Source organism: Vulpes lagopus, chromosome 23 (genome assembly GCF_018345385.1).
Source record: "Vulpes lagopus strain Blue_001 chromosome 23, ASM1834538v1, whole genome shotgun sequence".
Taxonomy (NCBI): Eukaryota; Metazoa; Chordata; class Mammalia; order Carnivora; family Canidae; genus Vulpes; species Vulpes lagopus.
In genome coordinates, this window is record NC_054846.1 from 7,851,313 (window position 1) to 7,873,660 (window position 22,348).

Genomic DNA, 22,348 nt, shown 5'->3' on the forward strand with positions numbered 1-22,348 from the left:
ACCTCTTGCTAATTTTGATCATGTACTTGTATGTACAAGGCTCCATTATGTACTGTAATTTATGTGAAATTGTAAATGACTTCAGGCCTGATATTTATATATATATATACATATATACACACACACAAACATATATAAAATTTAGCATTCAAAAATAATTGAAAATTATAGTATTTTATGTTGAAATGATATGATATCTTGAATTTTCTTCAGAATAGTCCATTGAGGGAGCAGGAGTAAATAGGGCTAAAAATGAAATAAGATGGACTATATGTTAATAAATGTTGAAAATGGGTGTACAGAGGAGTGGCAGTAAACTAATCTCTCTCTCCCTTTAAAATTTACATCAGGAACACATTTTTTGAACAAACTAAAAAATTAAGCAAATGCACAAGTTTGCAAAAAACACTTCTAAGGAAATTCTATTCAAAAGAGAAACAAAAGTATGCCATTCTAGGAATTAGGTAGTAATGGCAATACAGTTTTTGAATTTCTCTGAATTTCCCTGTTAAAACAATCAGAGTAACTAAGAAAACAAAACCAAAGACAGAGATCTACTAAATTACTATCAGTGACTCACTGTAAAACATGGTGGACTATTCTGAGAATAGCTGCAGAACCTGGGAAGGCATTTCGCAGGCTGCTTTGTTCAGTGGGGCTTCAGGAAATTGAGGATGCAGGATCTGTTCAGGGATTTGTCCCTATGAATTCTTGAAAGTAACAAACCAAACCAGCTTTCTATGACAAAGCCCTGTACCAAGGAGAAAGTGCTGAGAGTAGAATCCTGTTTGAGTTGGACAGAAACAATAGAGGCAAAAGAAAGGGAATTTAAATAAAATTAGGGGAGAAGACAAGAAGAGGAAAATCTCAGGAATCTAACTTCTGTACTTTTCATCAATTTGTGAAAACAACGAAAGAGAGATCTAGAGTCATGAAGTTGGAAAAACTATCTTGGCTCATTCATTCCTCTTAAGAAGACAGGAGTACTTATTTCACTTAAAAATGAACTGCAGAAAAGGATTTATCAAATCTCAAGGCAAGATATTATTAGAAAAAGGAAATGGGAGTATATTAAAATAAATCCTTTACATACTGTGAAATAATGCCAGAAATCCAATTTACAAAATGAATGATTATTATCTAATATTTTAAAATATGTTAAAATAACATAAGGATAAATACTTTGTTTTGATAAAGCATCAAAATTCAGAATTTTTTTAAATTTCATAAATAAAATGAGTAGAGGAAAAGCTTTAAATGAGAAGTGAAAGGACTCAGAAAATGAAATAGTCACAAAGCCTACACAAAATGCTTTAAAGGAAATAGAAGATGGCAAAGTTGGAAACTTAAACATCAATAGGAAATGAAGAAAGAGATTAAAAAAAAAAAGATTTGATAGGAAGTGGTAGCTGTAAAAGTCAGTAAAAGAGGATCTCACATGTATGATGGGGAGGAAGACCAAAATAGTTTAATTTGATTAACTAGGAAAGAGTCGGGGGTGCGGGGGAGGACTAGGAAAGAGGAAAGCCAAAATAATTGAAACAAATGCTGAAATCTGAAATTCAGTAAAATTTTCTTTAGGAAAAATGTGAAACTATTTATTGAATGTGCCCCTCTGCTTGAATGAAACAGTAGCCGACAACTCAGAGTCACACTACCAGCTTTCTAATTCTAACAAAACTATAGTTTTTCAGGGGGAAAAAGATATCCTTTAGGCATCAATTCAAAAAAGGCACAGAAGGTAGTGCTAGCTAATAAATTGGCCCTAAAATATGGTAACAATAGTTTGTGTGGCCAGGAATTTGGGAGCAGTTTAGCTGGGTGCTTCTAGCTCACGGTCTCTTATGATGTTGCAGACAAGTTGTCAACCAGGGCACCAGGCATCTGAAGCCTTGACTGGTGCTGAAGCATGTTCCAAGCTTACTCACATGGTTGTTGGCACATCCATTCTTCACCACATGAGCTTTCCACAGGCCGCCTGCGTGGCCTCAAGGCACAGGTTGTTTTCTTCCGAAGCTGTGATCCAAAAAAGAAGCAAGAACTCAAGACAATAGTTGTATTCTTTTATAACCTAATCTTGAAAGTTACATACCATGACTTCTGCCATATTCTATTGGTCATAAAGACCAATATTCACCATGGAAAGGCCACAAGGATATAAAGACCAGAGGAGAAAAGTTATAAAAGACCAGAGATCATCGAGGATGACTTTGGAGGCTCAGAGATGTAAATTTCTCCAAGTCACATAATCGGAAAGAAGGAATAAGATCTGGATTTCAAACCAAGATCTATGTGACTCCAGAAACTGTTCTCTTTGTTGTATATTCAAACCACAGTGGAATGTAGATTATAAATGTTCTAGATGTTTCTCTTAGAATAAACTATTAAAAAAAAGACTAACCTTTCCAAGAGTTTCATATCTATAATTTTTTATTTTATTTTTTTAAAAGATTTTATTTATTTATTCATGAGAGACACACACAGAGAGAGAGGCAGTGACACAGGCAGAGGGAGAAGCAGGCTCCATGCAGGGAACCCGTTGTGGGACTTGATCCCCAGACTCCAGGATCACGCCCTGGGCTGAAGGCAGACGCTCAACAGCTGAGCCACCCAGGGATCCCTTCATATCTATATTTTTAACAGATAAACAGGTCTTACTTTATTTTCAGTGACCCTGAAACACATCCACAAACATTTTTCAGAGTTCAGCCTAAGAGCTTTAACTGCTCATCATTTTCTTTTTTTTTTTTAGTATTTTATTTATTTATTAATGAGAGACACAGCGGGGGGTGGGGGGGTTGGCAGAGACACAGGCAGAGGGAGAAGCAGGCTCCATACAGGGAGCCCAACAGGGGACTCCATCCCAGGTCTCCAGGATCAGGCCCTGGGCCGAAGGTGGCGCTAAACCGCTGAGCCACCTGGGTTGCCCTGCTCATCATTTTCAAGTAGAGAAACTCTTTAATTTATAATTTTTATGTGTGTGATTTATGTTCTGTTTTAATAAGGAAGGATCAAAATGGTCTGGATAATAGAAGCCCAACCTAAATTTTAAGGTAGTGATTCTCAACCTCTTTTGTTGACATATTTCATTATATAATATCCAAAACACATATTCTTTAAGATATCTTTACTAATTTCATCAGAAAAGGCTTTAAATATTGGGGAGTTTTCAAGTGTACAACGGCAGATGCAGGTTTTCCAAAATTTTAATTTTCACTTAAAAGCTTGGATTTTTATCATTGGCAACAAATACCATCACAGTAATTTTTCCTTGAAGTGGTAGGCTCACTTTTTTATTTTTGAAGACAAAGTTTATCAGATGTCATAGTCAGTTTGGGGTGCTAACAAGTTACTATAAACTGGGTGCTTATAAGTAACAGAAATTTATTTCCTACAGTTCTGGAGGCTGAAAGTTTGAGATCAGGGCACATCATAGGTTCCCAGAAAGATGCCTCTTCTGGGTTGCAAACTGCTGACTTCTCATATCCTCATGTGGCAGAGGAACAGAAAAAGGAAGTCAGTTTGCTTGTGACTCTTTATAATGGCGCCAGTAACCATTCATGAGGGCTCTACCATCATGACCTCACCTAACCCTAATCATTTCTCAAAGGCTCTACCTCCTAATACCATCACATGGGGTACCATAGCTGCCATGCCTCCAGTTTGGGGCCATGAGATGAACTATTCCCTGATTATAATAGCCCATCCTACTTCACTATCACTTGCACATTTAAAATGTGTTTGTGCACATCAATGTCTTTTATGAAAAAAAAATCTTAATAAATACGCAGAAAGTTTGCTACTTAGTCTTTAGTATCAAATAACTTCCTAAGGGATCCCTGGGTGGTGCAGTGGTTTAGCGCCTGCCTTTGGCCCAGGGCGCGATCCTGGAGACCCGGGATCGAATCCCACATTGGGCTCCCGGTGCATGGAGCCTGCTTCTCCCTCTGCCTGTGTCTCTGCCTCTCTCTCTGTGTGTGTGTGTGACTATCGTAAATAAATAAAAAAATTTAAAAAAAAAAGAACTTATCTATTAAAAAAACAAAACAAATAACTTCCTAACTATAAGCCTGAGACCTTGGACTCAGCAGAACATTTCCTAGGAGGAAACAGGTACTGAGGGTCATTATGAAAGACCTACAGGGCCACAGGTTACCTTTAAATCATCTCACTCATCACATGTATACAGGAAGAGTCCCTGGAGGATCATCATTAGTGAAGAGTTTGTATGGATGTCCCTTTGAGCTGCAGGAGGACTGTTGCTTTTGTGAACCTGAGCTCTTGCTTTTAGCTACCTGCTGGTTCAGTGGCCACCTGCGTTCTCTCAAAATTCATGTGTTAAAACCCTAATATCCAACGTGACTCTCTTTGGAGGGCCTTTACAGGGGTAATTAAGGTTAAATGAGATCAGAAGAGTGAAACCCTGAACAATAGGGCCACTGTACTTAGCAGACACACCAGGGATATATACTCAGGGTGAAAAGGCCATGTGCGTATGCATCAGGAAATCAGCCATCTGTAATCCAAGGAGAGAGGCCTCACGAGAGGCCTCTTGATCTTGGACTTCTAGCCTCCAGAACTATGAGAAATTACCTTTCTGTGGTATAATGACAGCCCCAGCAAATTAATTCAGGGAGCATAAAGGAGAGAAAGCAATCCAGGAAGCTCAAGAGACCTTTGCTTTCTAATCCTGAACACTGCTGGTCCTCCCTGCTGCCAACCCCGAAATGACTTGAAGTCTAGTAGGCTTCCGCATGTCCACATGTCACTCTGCTCCTTCACAGAGCAGGATGGACACAAATATCTCCGTTGTGGCAGATGACCATGCAGTGTGTGCCGTGTGATGCTTTGACTAGTCATAATAATGCTTTTTTTTTTTTTTTTAAGAATAAAATAAAGAGGGCAGCCCTGGTGGCCTAGCAGTTTAGCGCTGCCTTCAGCCCAGGGTGTGATCCTGGGGGCCGGGGATCGAGTCCCACGTCAGGCTCCCTGCATGGAGCCTGCTTCTCCCTCTGCCTGTGTCTCTGCCCTCTCTCTCTCTCTCTCTCTCTCTCTCTCTGTCATGAATAAATAAATAAAATCTTTTTTAAAAAAAGAATAAAATAAAGAATGGGAATTTGTTACTACATTTTTATTTGAATTCATCCCTTAGGGCTCACACATTCCCAAGAGGTGATTTGGAGACCTTGCTTCGGTGATAGAAAGAAGCCAGACTGACCAGGATTGGGTGCATTAATTGAACATCTTGGGAAATTTATTTGGCCCATGGGCCATAGCAGGATACCAGAAGGCAGTGCTGGGGTGGAAAGGAGCTTGGCTCAGAGCAGTCTTCTGGCAGCTGAGAATAAGCTTTGCCTTCACCAGGAAAAAAAGCCCAAGATGTACACAGACACATTAAAATGTGTGTGTGTGTGTGTGTGTGTGTCTACGCACACACCAACTTTCTTGGAGATTTTGGGAGGACGTTCATATATAGCTTTTTACACACACACACACACACACACACACCCACAGGCAAAGTAAGCACAACTGAAAACTTTGAGTTGTTCACCTTCTTATATCTGAAAGAGTTCTTGGGAGAGAAATAATCTCCTTTCATTATTTAACTTTCAAAGATATTTGTTGTCATGTAGAAATAAACCAGGAAAAATGGTTTGCAATGTCTTAAAGAGGGTTAGAATCTTTTCTAAATGCCTTCTGGTATCCCAGCATCTCAGCTTAAATAGCTAGGCTACGTTAAAAAAAAAATGTTTTAAGCTGTAAAACTGTACTCACTGCGCATTTACGATTTCTCTCCACTTTTCCTTTGAATCTGTCGTCTTATCCTCATTCCCCCATATTTATACCCATAATTCTGCTCACCCACAGAAACACACCCTACATCCTCTCCCTTCTCATCTCTTATGTCACATCAAATTTGCTGTTCATTTTGCTTTGCCAAGAGTTTCTAAGAAGGTAAAACCCAGCCTGATTGAAGAAATTCATTAATTCGGTGAAGTGGTGATGCCCATTGCCTTTGAGTAATGTTTTTAAAGGAGGAGGGACAAAAGCTTATTTTTTTTCTTGGGATGGAAATGAACATGGTCCAGGCTTTTGTGCAGAGGCTGACGACAGGAGTTCTTGGACAAGAAAGGACACCTGCGAGCTTGGTGGAGGTGGTGAAGGGGGCTCTAAAAGATGCTCCAGATTTGACACTCGAGGATAAAGAGCCCAAGGCTGTGGGTGAATGCACTGAACGGGTCTCTAATGAGAGGGAACAGAATGCTGAGGGAGAGAAACTATCTTCCTAGGGCAGGACGGGTGGTGGTGAAGGACGTGCTGGGAGAGCAGGGAAAGAAGGAGGGAAGAAGGGTTAGGCAAAGAAGGAACTATTTTACGGTAGGAGTGAGTTATTAAAATATTCAGAGAAGAAAAAAAAAGTGCCACATCGGCTAACGGATAGTATGTATTTCTATCCCACTTTGTTTCAGACCCATTGAAAGTGGTTTGAAAATCATTCAAAACTCACACTTCTAGCCTTAAGCTCGCTAAGTCGCTCAGTGTGGCTGTCACCACGAGGCAGTCGTCCTGTCTGGGTGGACAAAGCATGATTTAGACACACGGTGAAGCCTCCCCAGCATTTAGAGGCAGGAAGGCGGTGACCGTCCATTGTCATGAGAGTTAGTTCCTCCAAGAATCTGCTGCCCTGACGTGACCTCGTGACCTCAGGCTGGAAGCCTTCCCGGAGAGCCATGCCAAGGAAGGGAAGTCTCACTTGAGTCCTTGCTCAAAGAGTAAGTCAGAAGTTCAAGGCTTATGATGTGTGAAGCTGACACATCCTGGGTTCCTTTCTGCAACTGGAAAAAATTGAAAGCACTTATTAATATTTTGTCTCTTAATAGTGATGTCTGTATAAATCCACTAATAATTTCCTTTTCAGTTGACCAGGTCCACTGAGATTTCACATGACGTGAACTGTTTAGCCTATTCCAGCCTCTCCCTGAGGATGGCCTCGTTTGGGGGAACTCAGAGGGTCTCATGCTCTGTAGGAATAAAAGGCAACACGGCTGTTTCTGTTTCAGTCATCCTTGACTGACCTTCAAAGATACTTGAAATCAAAGGAGAAAACCATTCTGAGTGTAAACCAGGTAAACTCTGGATTCAGCTATCATGTGAAAAATTATGTACTTTAATTTTAAACTAACTAAATGAGCTTATCAGGTGACTATCAAAATCAGACAATTAAAAAGATACAATCCAAAAAAATAAAAATAAAAAAAATAAAAGATACAATCCTTTGCTGTTATCAGAAGTATCCAAAATAGGATCCCTGGGTGGCTTAGTGGTTTAGCGCCTTCCCTTGGCCAGGGCTTGATCCTGGAGACCTGGGATCGAGTCCTGTGTCAGGCTCTGGCTCTGCCCGTTGTGTCTGCCTCTCTCTCTCTCTCTCTGTGTCTCTCATGAATAAATAAATAAAATCTTAAAAAAATAATAGTTAATGTGGCTCATATTTTGGATACTTGTTTTTTTAAGATTTTATTTGTTCATAGAGAGAGAGAGGCAGAGACACAGGCAGAGGGAGAAGCAGGCTCCATGCAGGGAGCCTGACGTGGGACTCGATCCCAGGACCCAGGATCACGCCCTGGGCTGCAGGCGGCGCTAAACCGCTGGGCCACCCGGGCTGCCCAACACATTAACTATTATTAATGGGAAAATCTCAGGGTCATTTATTACAATGTAAAAGGACTGAGTTTTTGTTTCACAAGAGTTCTGCTCTGCGTCATGGCCGTGTGTTTTTTAATTTTGAAAACCATGTTTGCCATATGCCCAAATACGAATGACCATAATCACTGTTTCAGCAAAGAAAAGTAAATATAAACATCCTTTTCATTCTTTCTATTGAATGCCAGGAAGTAAAACCAAAAGAAAAATCTGTTTCTTTTTATTGTTTATTATGAAGATAATCATATTAGCAATAAAGTAATAAGTTTCACATATTTTGGCTAATATATGCCTATAGAGTTATATTAAATGAATACGAACGACTGTGGAGATTTTCCTCTCTTGAAAATGTTATTTCTTCCATATGATTGTTGTTTCTCACCCTTCTCTCTCTCTCTCTCTTTCCCTGTCCTTTCATCTCCCTTACCACTATTTTTTATTTTCCTGAGTTTTTCCATACTTAGTAATATTGTTATATTCTTGACATCATATAATCCATGCTAACATTGTAGAGAATCCGGATTTATGTTACTTTCCTCTGAAGAGTATTGCGTTGTGTTGTCCTGTACTTAACAGATCACTTTGATCCTTGGGGCTTAGTTATAGGCTTTGTCAGGATGACTCTTTCTAAGTTTTGCCTTAGAGGAGAGGACACAGCTTTCAGTTTGGGGATGTGATCTTTACCCAAAGTGGCCCTTTGGGTTTTTAGTGGAAAGCGCAAGGGAAAAGTCCGTTCAAGGCAGAGCTCACCTGGTGTGCTTTACTTCCTTCCAGGACTGTGTCTCTCTCTACCAATATTGCTTTTGGTGGCTCTTCGGTAATTCAAACTATGGTTTGTGTTTATATTTTGTCTAGCAGTTAAAATTGCCATCAGCAGGAGGGTTAGTTCAGCGCAAAGCTATTCTTCCATTCCCGGAATTGGAACCCTTACTTCTCGTGTTAAAGAATGGGGCAGAGTCATACTTAGTTCTACTTGATGCAAGTGATTTTCTGTTTATGGTGCAATCCTGCATCATAGACGTATAGTACCTTTATGGTTTCTTAAAGCATCAACACAGGGGCACCCAGGTGGCTCAGCGGTTGAGCGTCTGCCTTTGTCTCAGGTCGTGGTCCTGGAGTCCTGGGATCGAGTCCCAGGAGCCTGCTTCTCCCTCTGCCTATGTCTCTGTCTCTCCTTCTGTGTCTCTCACGAATAAATAAATAAATTAAAAAATCTTTAAAAAAAAAGCATTAATACAATGTATTGGACACAGGATATAAGTTAAATCGTTTTAGGTTCAAATGTTTTGATTCCTTGTATCCTTTTAATTAAAACTGGCCTTTTAAAGGGAAACGTATTACTGATTTCATATTTTCATTCTCAAAGAGAGAATTGTACAATTTTGTTTCTACCTCTGGATGATGGCTATAATAAGGAACAAAAGGTACGCAGGCACACGTGTACAACTGTGGGCTATTGATAAACTTAAAAAAATTTTATGGTGGTAAAATACACATAAAATTTGCTATCTTAACCATTTTTAAATGTGTCATTCAATGTCATAAAGTGTCATCACTATCCATCCACAGAAGTTGTATCTTACAAAACCAAAACTCAGTACCTGTTAAACGATAGCTCTCCGTTCCTCTAGCCCTGGGAGCCATCATTCTGCCTTCTGTCTGAGGAAACTGAGGTATAGAATTCAGGGTCTTTGCCAGAGTCACACAGTTAAGAAATCAACCAAGCAGTTCAACTCCAAGATTCAAATGTTTGGACCAAAAAGGAATTTAGTAAAATATTTTTTTTTTGAATTTAGTAAAATTGTAAAAGAAACCTTGGCATCTATTCATTTCACCTTTTTGAAAACAAGGTGTTTTATTGTCTTGTTTGGTTTTTCAGAGACTTACATATTACAGACTTGGTCATGTCTCAGGATTCTTGATGGAGTAAGAATCTTAGTGAAAAAATTCTGCTCCCATCTCCTGGGTTGTGAAGGGCCTGATAGCAGGCACAGTGTAATGGCAAATCACCAGTGTCTTCACTTGTTAGGAAAGTTCGGAGAAGAGACACTCAGAGAATCAAGACTCCTGTGAGCAGGCTGGGTATATTGTCATTTCTACTAGCCCTCTGGGGAGTGCCCTTTTATTAAGGTGAGTCTTTGAAATTCTGTATTGCAAATGTTCTTCTCTAGGCCTAGCTTTTCGTGTGAATCAATAATTACAATTTTGTGGGGCTGTGGCCTAACCTCTTACCCACTCAAATTCTCTGGCTCTTTTCATTCTTACTTATTCACAGTCTGCTTGTCTATTTTGTTTCTTCTCTGCTTTTGGTCTTTGAAGTGCTGTATAAAAATAACCAGCGGATCCAAGATCACACAAATTCTATCATTTAAGCATAACCACAGGATACATAGTGCTAGAAATAGTTTGGTTAGGTGTAGTAGCCTGCCCTCAGTGATTTGAAACCAAGACAGTGATACAAAAGAGTGAATCAAACACGTTTTGTAAAATGTAGTAAATAAGCCATGAGGACTCACCAATAATGGTACCAAAGTAAGATAGAATGTCCCCTTCCTCAACCACATCCAGTCTTTTCTTGTGGGTGCAGGAGGTATGATGGGGATAAAGTGGAACTTTGAGTCTCCTGGACAAAATTCTTTTTTGACTTGGGTTTGAAAATCAGTATTTTCTGCAGCTCATGCTCTCTCAAATAAATAAAATCTTAAATATCTAATTTTTTAATAAACTCCCTTATTTTACTTCTGAGTATTTCCCGGTACAGTTGGGCACAGTTGTAGATGCCCCTCAATAAGTGCATGTTGGCTGATTTTGGTTGTCCAGTGTTCCAGTGTAATTTGGGCCCTTTAGGGTGCTTGATATTCATTTATAAAAACCTTTACAGATCCCAGGCACTGTTCCAGGTGCTGAGAAGAACAGTTATCAGAAGAGGAAATGCAAAGAATAGGAATGGCTTTCATCCTGGTTTCAGGGAGAATAAGAACAATCCAGAGAGCCACCCTGCAAGGGAATTGTTCTGAGACTGGAAATCTATTCAGGTACATTGAAGACATCATTTGGTTGCTCCTTAAGAAACAGGCATCTGTTGCGCTAGACTTTTACCCCCACTCCGGTCTTTGATTAATCTCTTTCTTGACTTCAGACTCCTTCTTATTCATGATTTCTGCATGCTCATCACTTCTCTTGTCTCATGCCTTTTGCATACTGATTTGAATTTAACTCTTGCTTTTTTTTTGCCTTTGCATGGAAATACCCCAAACAGAATGTGATGAGTTTAAGTTGGTTGGTGCTTCCTTCCTAGCCACAGTACTTATTCCAGGACCCTCTTATAGACTGCTGGCAAGTCTACATGGGTAATTCTTGTGCCAAGTATCTCCTTTGATCCAGCTATGATCAAGACTACTTGATAAAGTATTCATTTATTATCTTAGGATCACTGAGGAAGGCCCTCTAAGGCCTGAGAAATGGGAAACACTTTGCAAAAAAAACTGTAATTAAAAAGCACCTTGGTTCATTTCAGTAAAATTGATAAATATCTAGCATCTAGAAAAGCGCATAGACCACAGTAAGTACATAACATGAATGAAATCAGCTCATTTAACTACATCTGGAAGCATTGCATATATTTTTATCTTAATGCTACACGTGACACTGATCCTCCATTAATTTTTTAGTCTTATTTGGGAAAAAAATGTTTTGTATAAATTATAAATCTATATAAAGGAAAACCTCAAATGTTCTGATATACTATTCATTGGTTCTCATAAGACCATACTGTGTGGCAACTCAGTGTTTGGTCAAATAGTTAATTTTTTTTTTTTTTTTTTAAGATTTTATTTGACAGCACAAGCACGGGGAGCAGCAGAGGAAGAGGGAGAAGCAGACTCTCTGCTGAGCAGGGAGCCCAATGCAGGGCTTGATCCCAAGGGCCCTGGGATCATGACCTGAGCCGAAGGCAGACACTTAACTAACTGAGCCACCCAGGTGCCCCAGTAGTTACTATTAATAAAGTCTTTAAAAATTTTATGAAACTATTTACAGAATATAACTAATTTTTATTTTTGAGGTGTTGAAGTAAATTCAGTCCAGGGTATTTATTATGTCCCCTCCTCTATAAAATTGGTCATTTGACTCTGAATTTACTTTAATATTATATTTGCCCAATTTTTCCCATAATGAAAATTGTTATGATCTTGTTGATTGTCCGTGAAATAAAGCCTTTTCTAAGATTCTTTTAACCTTGCGTGTAATGTTTTGATCACCTCTATAAATTTTCCTGTTATATAGCCATGGCATTGTAAAAACTAAATGGGCAATAAGTATAATTTCAAACATAGATAGGAATTTTATTGTGCTTGTCAAAAACTGTGGATATTAAAAAAAAAAAAGTACAACTCACAATTATTTTTCAGTTCCAGTCAATGTTTCTGTCTCATTTTCAGTGGGGTAAATGCTCATTCACTTAAAAGTCCTTTCAGTTTGGCAGCTATCTCTGTCCTACTCATTTCCATCACGTTATTGCCCCTTTCAACATTCTTCTTGACATTAGTGAATATTCAGAGTCATTTCCTCTCCATCAACAACTTACCCTCAGTTGATTCACTTTTCCTTGAGTAAGCGGTTTTTAAGAGAATTAGATCATGGAATCAAGGACTCAGCGTCCTCTTTTTGACAAAAACAGGAGTGCAATAACACATTAATACATTAGTACACAGACCTAAAAGGTGTTGTTGCTACAAGCATTCTCAGAAGCTTGCTTCATTCAGGAACATTTGGGGAGATATTATCAGTGAACTGGAGATGAAATATATTAAAGTGTAGATGAGCATAAACTCCACATGTCCCAATAGAGGAAAGTGGATTTAAACTGAGATTATGTGGAGGGCTTTAACTTGGATGTATGGAAACAGACCTGGGTCTGTGTGGCTTTTCTGATTAGAGAATAAAATACCTAATGTTTGCCAACAAAGTACTTTCTATGACGTTCCTAAAAGTTGGCCAAATTCTGTTATTAACGTGATACAGACTTAATTCTGTCACTACTATTGATTGCATCTTGAAGTCATGAAGCAGAGACAAGTCTTTGGCTACTTAAGGGTAATCTAAAACACAAAAGTGTTAATTAATGGGCACATAGTGGCTGATTTTTTTCCTATACTTTAGCAGAACACAAAAAGTTATGAAGAGCTTATTAACATCAGGTTATTTTTTTGAACCAGATTTGAGAGAATTAAGCTTTTTGAATGACAAGTTTAAATAGAGCTTTGCATTAAATAAAGCATAGGGTTATTGTTTTGATAAGAGTGTGCTTAAGTTTGGCCAGTGGCCACATTACTTCTGACTCCTTTTTCGACTTTCTCACATTTTGGGCATGTGCTTCCATATGCTTCCACTCCAACTTCTGAAGCTTCCCAGTGGGTGGTGGATACCTTTATTTATACCTGCTTAAGGATAAGAAATGAGCCCTGGATTATAAAATGTCCTTAAGGGGGTTGCTGCTGTTTAACTGATTTTTACCTTTTTAAGTAAAATGCCCTTCCGATAGACTGAAATGTTATTCAGATTTACCAAATAATAGAACTTTAAAGACACAACAAGTCTTAAATCATTATCTAAATTGTACCTTTAACTTAGTGGTCATGATCTTGAATGACAGTTTAAGTTCTCTGAGGCTCTGTTTCTTAATACTGGGGAATTAAAATATTATGCCCCACAGAGATCTTTACTGGAAAAGGGTTGAGAAGAAACAAATGTTATGTAAATATTTAGCGATCATCATCATTATTTTTCACTGAATCTCAAGAAACACTGCATTCTGAACATGGTTTGGTTTGTGACATTAATTTCTCTGAATCCACAGAAAGCTACCTAAAAGAATAGGCCATTGGTCAGTTTTTAGGCTAACGAGGCTAAATCTCTTTGGCCTCCTGAGGACTTGCTCTTGCAATGAGACCCCAGAGCCCTATTACACTTCGATAATAAAAAGCATGCACGATTCATTAAGGATATAGACAACGCTTTATGTTATATTTATTTATTCTCCAGCTTATACAAACTGGATGTAGAAGCATAAACATAGTACATTTCTACCATCTTCAACAAAAATATAACCAATATGTACAATTATTGTATTAAAAATACAAAAGGGATACAGACTCCACCAATGTCTTTCTAAAAGACATACAGGTACAAGTAGTATCAAAAGTATGAGGAAATCACCAGTTAATTGTACATTCTGCACTTGACATCACAGAGCGAACTGAGATTAGCAGTCCTATGTTCTACGATTACTTAATGCTTAGATAACATTTGTGCAACTTGTGGTAGAGCTAGATTTCTGTCTTTCTATCTGCACATGAGGTCCATAGCCTATATAAGAAAACTGGCAAATAATGCATATTACATGTAAAATTACAAATGCATAATTGACAATGTAATATATAAGCAAGTAGACAAATGCCATGATACAGAAGAGATTTATTAAATAAAGCACTGACATCGTTTGATACAGTGAAAAAACACTGCAATTTGACTTTTAAAATTTGAAGCTATTTACGTTTATTTACTGATCAATATGATCAGCTGAATTTAATGGAAAAAAAATCCAAGACCAGCAGTTCCTCACATTTGAGTACTACTCGGATTGGCAGCCTTCACTTTTCCGGAGTCTGTGCAAAAACAACACAAAAATAGAGTGGAGGGGTCATTTCAGTCATTATAGGGTTAATAGCAGCTGTGAGCAGGTGGTTGCTACACGTAGGCCTTCTCTATCTGCAGCGTCCATAAAGCCACTTACAGGTTAGTCTTTGGTGACTAACCCACCTTGCAAAGGCTGGCATGTCTAATCAGGTTTTTGATCTTTTGTTCTTTTATCACGTTAAAGGCTTGTTTTTTTTTCCCTACTGCCAATTCAATAAAGGGAGGCTGTCTTGAAAGAGCAGTATTAACAGCTGGCATTAGCTCCAATATCCCAAGCTGCTTTCACTGCAATGCTATCCAGTTACAAACATTTTCTTTAGAAACAAACAACAGAAAAAAAAAAATCCCTAAAACTAATTTAACAAAAATCAAAGAAACATAACTTAAAAAAATGGGGTTTGCCATCCATCTCAATGGAGCAGGACACGCCCTCAAATGACACCATCCTGCACTCCATAAGGCTCAGACACGGGACACAAGAGTCCCATTTCCCTCCCCTGGCCATGTGCAAACAGTTTTACGGAAGAACCCCACCCACTGGGGAAGGAGTGGATGAGGGGTCTTGGTATCTAAGTAATTGGCTAACATCTTATACTTCCAGGATAGGGCACTTCACGGGCGAGGCCAGAAGGACACAGGAAGACAGGGTCACAAGCCAGGTCTTCCCTCCTCTTGGTGTGACCACACCCTGTCCGGCATATTTGGTTTTTTAGAAACCCAGGCTGGCAACCCTACTTACAGGTTCAAAATAATACTGTAATCATTAAATGGATATAACATTTACTCTCTGAACACAATCTTTAAATTCATTTCTTTAAAAAAAAAAAAAAAAAGAGGACATTGTAAACAAGTGGACAAAGCACTGTACTCAAAGGATTTCACTGTTTTTGTCTTCCTTGATGGGTTAAAGGCCCCAAGTAGTTCAATGGCTAGCTTTTCTCATTATCCCAATGAGACCAAGTGCTAGGACTGGATTGAAATCTAAAAGGAAGATTTAAAAAAATCCTTCCAGGCATCGAGAAGTGCAGCCAGAGTGAATCATCTTGTTGTGATGATCTTGGAATTGGGAATGATACTGTGTGATGTGGCAGGCAGCAACAGTGGGAGCTCGAAGATTGCTGCACTGTGCATTTCAAGCAACAAAGTCTGAAAAGTGCCAGGGCAATTTCTTCACAGTATTTCACATGCAAAGGGGAAAGGAAGAAGGGGAGAAGAAGCCCCATGCTGCTTTTAAGGCAGGGAAGGAGGCAAACTGGTCCACCAGCCTCAGAATGTGAGTTCCAAGGCTCCGCTGCTAGGGACGTCTTCTTGTGCTCTCCTTTTAAAGGTGGCTAACTCTGGATCCAGATAAAGCCTGTGCCTCAAACAGCAGATACTTGTTCATCTTCTGTAAACATAACCAGGAAGGAAAGAAAGGAAAAAAAAAAAAAAATCAGTAAGCAGGTTGTTTCTTGTGCAAGAGAGAACACATTCAATATAGGTTAAATAAAAATACCATAGCTATTATTTTTAGTATAACTCACCTAAGAAATGATTTGATAAGAGTTTTAAAAAAATACATATGGTGCATATCTTTATATATACACAATATAAAAATAGAAACATTGTTTATTCATTGAAAAATGTATTGAAAATTATAAATTATAGCAGCATGTATCTAGAAGGATATATAACAAAATGTAGATAGTGATTATCTGCAAGTGGCAGGATTAGAATTTTCATTTTTTGTGTTTAACTTGTTATGCAAATAATCATTAAACAAAAAGCAAAACTTAAAAAAAATTAGGGTATGGAATGATCTTTGTCCTTCTTCAGCACAGCCAGGTAGATTTATAGGAAGAAGGCAAAAAAGTTAGAGAAGTAGATTTCTTTATGAGACTTTCATTTGAACTTATTAAAAGTCCAAATTTAACATTTTCACAGAAAACTGACAATTAGTAAAGAAATCTAGTCATGTACATACTTTATTACAAGTGCTCTCCTCTGCAATCTTTGGTATTTCTTTTTTTTTTCTTTTTTAAGATTTTATTTATTTATTCATGAGAGACACAGAGAGAAAGGCAGAGACACAGGCAGAGGGAGAAGCAGGCTCCCTGAAGGAACCTGATGTGGGACTCAATCCCAGACCCTGGGATCAGGTCCTGAGCCAAAGGCAGATGCTCAACCACTGAGCCACCCATGCGTCCCAATCTTTGATATTTCTTAAGCCATTTAGAAACAAACAAAAAACCTCAAACATTTGAAAGCTTTAACCCTAAATTTGGACCTCTGAATATTTTCTTCCCGTAGTATATGGCTAAAGACACAGCTGACCACGGTATTAAGAAAACAAATGCCTTGGAAAGCTTACAGTAGGCCCCATAAGTGCACACAGCTAGCTTTATGGTTTTAAGAATGCATATATACCATCCTCCTCGGTGGAAAACCCTTGAGACTGATAGGGGGCGAGGCGCGGGTCACACTCATTGGGTTTATGCCACTGTGGTTTGTTCACCGGCCTTCCGCTTGCCGGATGCCCGTGCGGCTGCTGTATGGGCGAAGGCCCAGCTGTGTCAGTGGGTCGGGCGACCATCCGAGATCTCTGAAGTGCCACATTGTAGTCTGGAGGCTTCCTGGCTGGATGGGAATGTCCTTCGGGAAAGTCAGTGATGGGGATTCCAATGTAGCCTGGAGGGGTGGGCGGGGGCTCTCGATACCTGCCCTCCTTCCGCACTAGAGTAAAGACAATGCACCACCATTAGAAAGTTTCTGGAAGAATATTTCACGCCACAAATGTTTATAATAAATTATACAAGTAATTATTAAGACTGCAAACACAGTGTAATCACAAATGTGATTTTGTGCAGTATGAGATGGTAGTGGGGGATATTGTAGGCAGGGGAATGGATGTTAACTGGACCAAATATTCATGATGGTTATTTCTACACGGTAAAATAATTGGCGAGAGAACTTAGTAATAAGCAATCTGTTAAACTATAAAATAGTAATAAGGTTTACCGCAAGGATGAAGCTAAGAGAAAAAGTACTATGCCTGGGACATTTCTAGTGCCTGATGAAAGTTTCCTTCCTTCCTTCTCTCCCTGCCCCAAGGTCAAGGTAGGCTAGTCCATCTTTGCTGGGCATTTACCCAGCATTACCCTTGTCAGAGAATCAGTTATTAGATCACATTCAGGTTTTGGACCTCACTTTGGAAAACAGAATTGAATTTGGAAAAAGTATTACCAAAAAAAAAAAAAAAAAAAAGATGCAAATTAAAAAACTCTATACAGCATGTATTTCTCTTAAAAATCCTTTTGTTAATGTTCATGACCTAGAACACGAGATCTGTAAAGGCAAGTAAAACTAAAGTTTTATTTTCTTGAACTTCACAGAATCATTAGGATTGAAAATAGCTCTTTTCTTTGCAGTAAAAATACTGAGTATTTGCTTTTTAAAAAAAAGTGCTTTAAAAATCACAACCCAAGAAGAGGTATTAATTGTTATTCATCCATGACTGTTTACATGGCAAAATAACTATAATTTCCCTACTAATAAAAGTGATGTCTGTAATGATTACACTCTAGAGTTTCTCACTCTGTATCCTGTATTGTATTCCTACACTTCAATTATGTAGATGTTGAATATGCCATAGAAACTACAACCTGATAGGATTAGGGGGACACGGGGAGACTTCACAACAGAAACAGCAGCCGCAGAGCAGCAGCATCTTTCATGTACTTATGAATTCCTATCTAGACACTGTCCTAAGTGCCTTCCATAGATTTCCTCTAATCCCACATCAGCTATCTTAGAGGAAATTATTGACTCATTTTATGGAGGAAGAAACAGGCAAAGTTTAGTACCTTGTCCAATATCATAAAGCTAGTAAAGTGACAAACAGGGATTCAAACCCCAATCTTTTTTTTTTTTTTTTTAAGATTTTATTTATTTATTCATTATAGTCACAGACTGAGAGAGAGAGGCAGAGACACAGAGAGGGAGAAGCAGGCTCCATGCAGGGAGCCTGACGTGGGATTCGATCCCGGGTCTCCAGGATCGCGCCCTGGGCCAAAGGCAGGCGCCAAACCGCTGCGCCACCCAGGGATCCCTCAAACCCCAATCTGCCAGATTCCCAGGCCTATGCTTTGGTGCTTTATGTTATCTCTTAGTACCTTCTCCCTTGTTCTACAGTTTGCAGAGAGAATTTGTTTAGCGCCCAATTTGTCTGCATAACAAAAGTCAATGGAAGATGTATAGACATAAAGCGCAAAGTTTTACAAAGTATAATAAAACATTTAAACCAGTTCCAATTAAATGAAAATTCTTCCTTTAGAAAGAATTGGCATCGTTTCTGATAATTTTAGCTTAAAGAATAAGAGAACATCCATAATGATAATCTGCTGATCTTGACTGCTAAAAATCTACTGGATGTTTAGTATGTTAAAATGTATCTGTATGTACCTGACCACAGTACCTGGGCTCTTAAATACCGTTCATTTCAAAATTCTGAACACACTGCTAATTTGGAAGCCCTACACAACAATGGATGGGACAAAAAGAGAAAAAGAACCATGAAGACATAATCTTACTTCTGAAACAGGTTAGATTTGACAAGTCTTTCTAATCAGCTTACCAATAAGTCCCTTTGCAGTGCTCGATGTCACAGCCATGTGGGCAGGCATGGGAACAGGTTTGGTTTCTTCTGTGGTCACAGAGGTCACGCTACTGCTTTCAGCTTCAATGGAAACATCTTTTCCACCCCTTCGCTTGATTGTGCCTGTGTCACCTTCTGAGTCTTCTCCCCAGTACCCTGTGGAAGATGCCCAGCTTGCTCGGGACTGAGCTTGTTCAAGACTCTCTCTACTTTGATTTTGCCTGTTATACTTTGTGCTGTGATCGGAAAACATTATTTGGTCCATATGGCTGCTTGAGGCCCATAAACCTGCAGGATCCCCTGAATAGTCAAAGTGAGTATGCCCAAATGGAAGTGTTTCCCAGCTTCTCTGGTGCTGGATGGTCTGTATATTATCATGTGAACCGCTTGAGCACGACGTCCAGCTCCCACGGCCACTGTCAGCAGCATCGAGTGAAGCCCGATCCCCCTGATCTTGGGAAAGTTCCTCTGTGCTTGGAGAAGAAATTACCGTAGCTGTAGCATATAAGCCTCGACTCTCAGCCATTGGTGCATAGGACCTAAGTGATTGAAAGAAGTGAAAAGGAAAAAAAGGTGCAAGACTGTTAACTAACAAACCTAGGATGTAAACCCAAAATACTTGTTCTCCCCAGAAAGGTGGCTTCTGTCCATCCCAGGAAGAGAATGAAAGCGCCACTGAACTGCATTCTCGCAGCCAGGTCTGCCAGTTTGCTCCCTTATCATTACCAAAAAATAAATACAGAGGGAAAACAACAACTTGCTTGAAGTAAAGGAACACCTTCCTTCTAAGATTAAAGGATGGCTCAACATAATCTGATTTCAGGAAGGTAGCTCCTACAAAGGATCTGGGATACATCCTAAAGTCACCCTCTGCCTTTAGCACAGAACAGCTGTCTTCTAATAAAGAATAAACCTAACTTAAAAAGCAGTGTGTACAACAAAAATATCATGGCATTTAATAATCCTGAAATTACAGAAATTAGAACTGGGATGGGAGAGCATTTCTTAGGCATTATTGTAAAATAAAGAAATATGCATCGGGAATAAAGGATGGAAGAAGCTATGTAAAGAACCTAAAGAAAAGCTGCCTACCCTAAGCTGTACTGATCTGGTTCCATCATGGTCCGCCTTTCCATCCTGCCCACGCCGAGGTTTGTTTCCACGATGCTGACAGAATGCCTCTGCCGCCTCTCCTCATGCAGCGAGACTGGCACGGAGTCAAAGGAAGAATTGCTGACAATACTGGATCGTGAAGAAATTTCACTGTGACCAGAATCTGAAAAATTATCCACAGTACCACTGGGAGCCAAGGTGTAGCCTGCACGGGAAATACAACCATATTAATCAGACACTGTAGGTTTATGACATAAAACTGAAATCTACCAAATAGAAGCAAAACCAAAATGTAGGCCAAAGATAGCACCATTGAAGTGGGGAAAAAAACCATTTTACTTGTAGATACCAGGTGACTAAGATACAGTAAACTTTTACTCGAATGAAATTTAACATGCTTAATGAAAGATCAAGGAGGAAAAAAAGAAAGTGTTATGTGAGCCAGGAAATGTTGCCTGCAGCAACAATGTGAGCCTGCAGAAATCAGGGCACTACTGGACTATTCTTAGCTCCTGTTAAGTATAAATTATACTCCTATTAGTCTATATAAAAGAAACTGAAGGATAACTATGATCAACTTTAAAAGTATTTTTTTTTTCAAACTGCGAAGTCAGTAACCTTCGATGAAGTTTTTCAAACTTTATGGTATATACAGTAATTCAACTGGAAGTATCTGTGTTACAATTTTAATGGGACATATAAGAATAATATCTGAAGAAGACCTTTTTGGATTTTTGCCATTTGGTTTTTCAATGTTAATAATATAATAAAAGCCAACTGTTTTTGAAGGATATGATGTGCAAAATCTCCATTTTCTCCCAAACCATCACGATGTCTAAATGGATATCCTAAAGGACATTTTTTGGCCCAAAGGACCCTTAACTCTCCTTTGTTGCTAAAAATAGTTTTGAAAGTCACAAAGGAAGAGACACATGCCTTAATATTTTTAGTGAGAAAAATTCAGATCTTCTTTCTCAGTACTCATTTTTTAAAAAACATTACTATAGATCTCATGTTACCTTAAAATACTGGTTTCATATGATTATATGTATGCAGTACAAATTTTTCAGTGCCACTTACCTAATTAAAAAAGTAAATCTAGAACACCTAAATGTTGCTAATTTTTTCTCTAAATAGTACTTCCCCATCCTTTCAGTGACTTGTTAATTCCTGATTTATTTTTTAAAGGTTGCACAGGTCTTGATAAGATTGAATGTGTTCATCTATGAGAAGCCTTATTATAAACCACACTGGAAGTTCTGACAGACAAGATTTAAAGCCTTCGCTGAACAGTCTGCTCAAAAAAAAAAAAAAACATCTCTAGAAAAAATAATCACTCAGATGGAGCGCCTGACATTTAGAGGATATCTCCCATTTTCCTTAGCTAATAATGAGAAAGGTCCTCTCTTGCCCACCCCGTTTTTGGTTCTATTAACCCCACCTATCCCATAGGTCCGTGGTGCATTGTTATTCTTGTTACTGTTCTCACTTCCAAGAGAAGAGGAGGAACTGGTTAAGTCCAACTGCCCGGAGCCAAAAGATCTCAGCTGATTGCCACTGCCACCTAACAACAGGATGAGAAAAGAATTTAGATGTATCCATTTAACAAGGACAGTAGAGACTGATACCCACACAAAATGCACAGATGTCTGAAATATCTAAAAAGCAAAGCTGAAAAGGTATTTGTTATGTCAGTGATATCTAACAATTTGTTCCTCTTTTTGGCCTTCCTCCAGAGAAAAATGACTGGCTTCCCCCAATTCACTTATAGGGGAGGAGAAAGTAACTCAGGGACTTATGCAGCAAAAAGTCAGTTACTGTAATCTCAGAAAGCATCCACATAAGACAGAGTTTGCCTAGAATTTAGTCTCTTTTAAAATAAGACAAAATAGTGACAAAAAAGATAATCAAGACCCGTGTTAATACAATGAAAAAATAAATCAGGAAGATACTAGTTTTTCTTTATGTGTTTAAAGCCCTCTAACTCTGTAATTATTGTTATATAAAAAGAATTATTTCTGTACTTACAATCAATAAAAATCTTAAATGTATGTTTTAAAAGGCCTTATATAGTTTAACATTACTTGCTAGAAGTATAATATTAAGAAAAATACCAAAATCCTTCCAAATTCATAAACTGAAGGGAAGAAAATCCCTTGGGCATTATATAGTAGATCATCTTAAGTGACTCTAATATCAAAAATG

The 22,348-nt window shown here is 38.6% G+C and overlaps 1 protein-coding gene across 16 annotated transcripts in view; it reads right to left on the bottom strand.

The window, feature by feature from the left end:
- Positions 1-13,716: 13,716 nt before the first annotated feature.
- The window catches only part of RAPGEF2 (Rap guanine nucleotide exchange factor 2), a 240,832-nt gene continuing 232,200 nt past the window's right edge, over positions 13,717-22,348 (bottom strand). For 9 of the 16 annotated variants that reach the window (XM_041738094.1, XM_041738095.1, XM_041738092.1 and 6 more), the window contains 5 exons: positions 21,585-21,707; positions 20,123-20,348; positions 19,010-19,569; positions 16,804-17,109; positions 13,717-15,784 (listed from right to left, as the gene is read on the bottom strand). In XM_041738094.1, coding sequence (XP_041594028.1) covers positions 15,759-15,784; positions 16,804-17,109; positions 19,010-19,569; positions 20,123-20,348; positions 21,585-21,707 — 1,241 coding nt within the window. In that variant the 3' untranslated portion in view covers positions 13,717-15,758. The remainder of the gene's footprint in view (positions 15,785-16,803; positions 17,110-19,009; positions 19,570-20,122; positions 20,349-21,584; positions 21,708-22,348) is intronic. The other 7 variants (XM_041738103.1, XM_041738102.1, XM_041738101.1 and 4 more) reach the window with 2 other exon arrangements.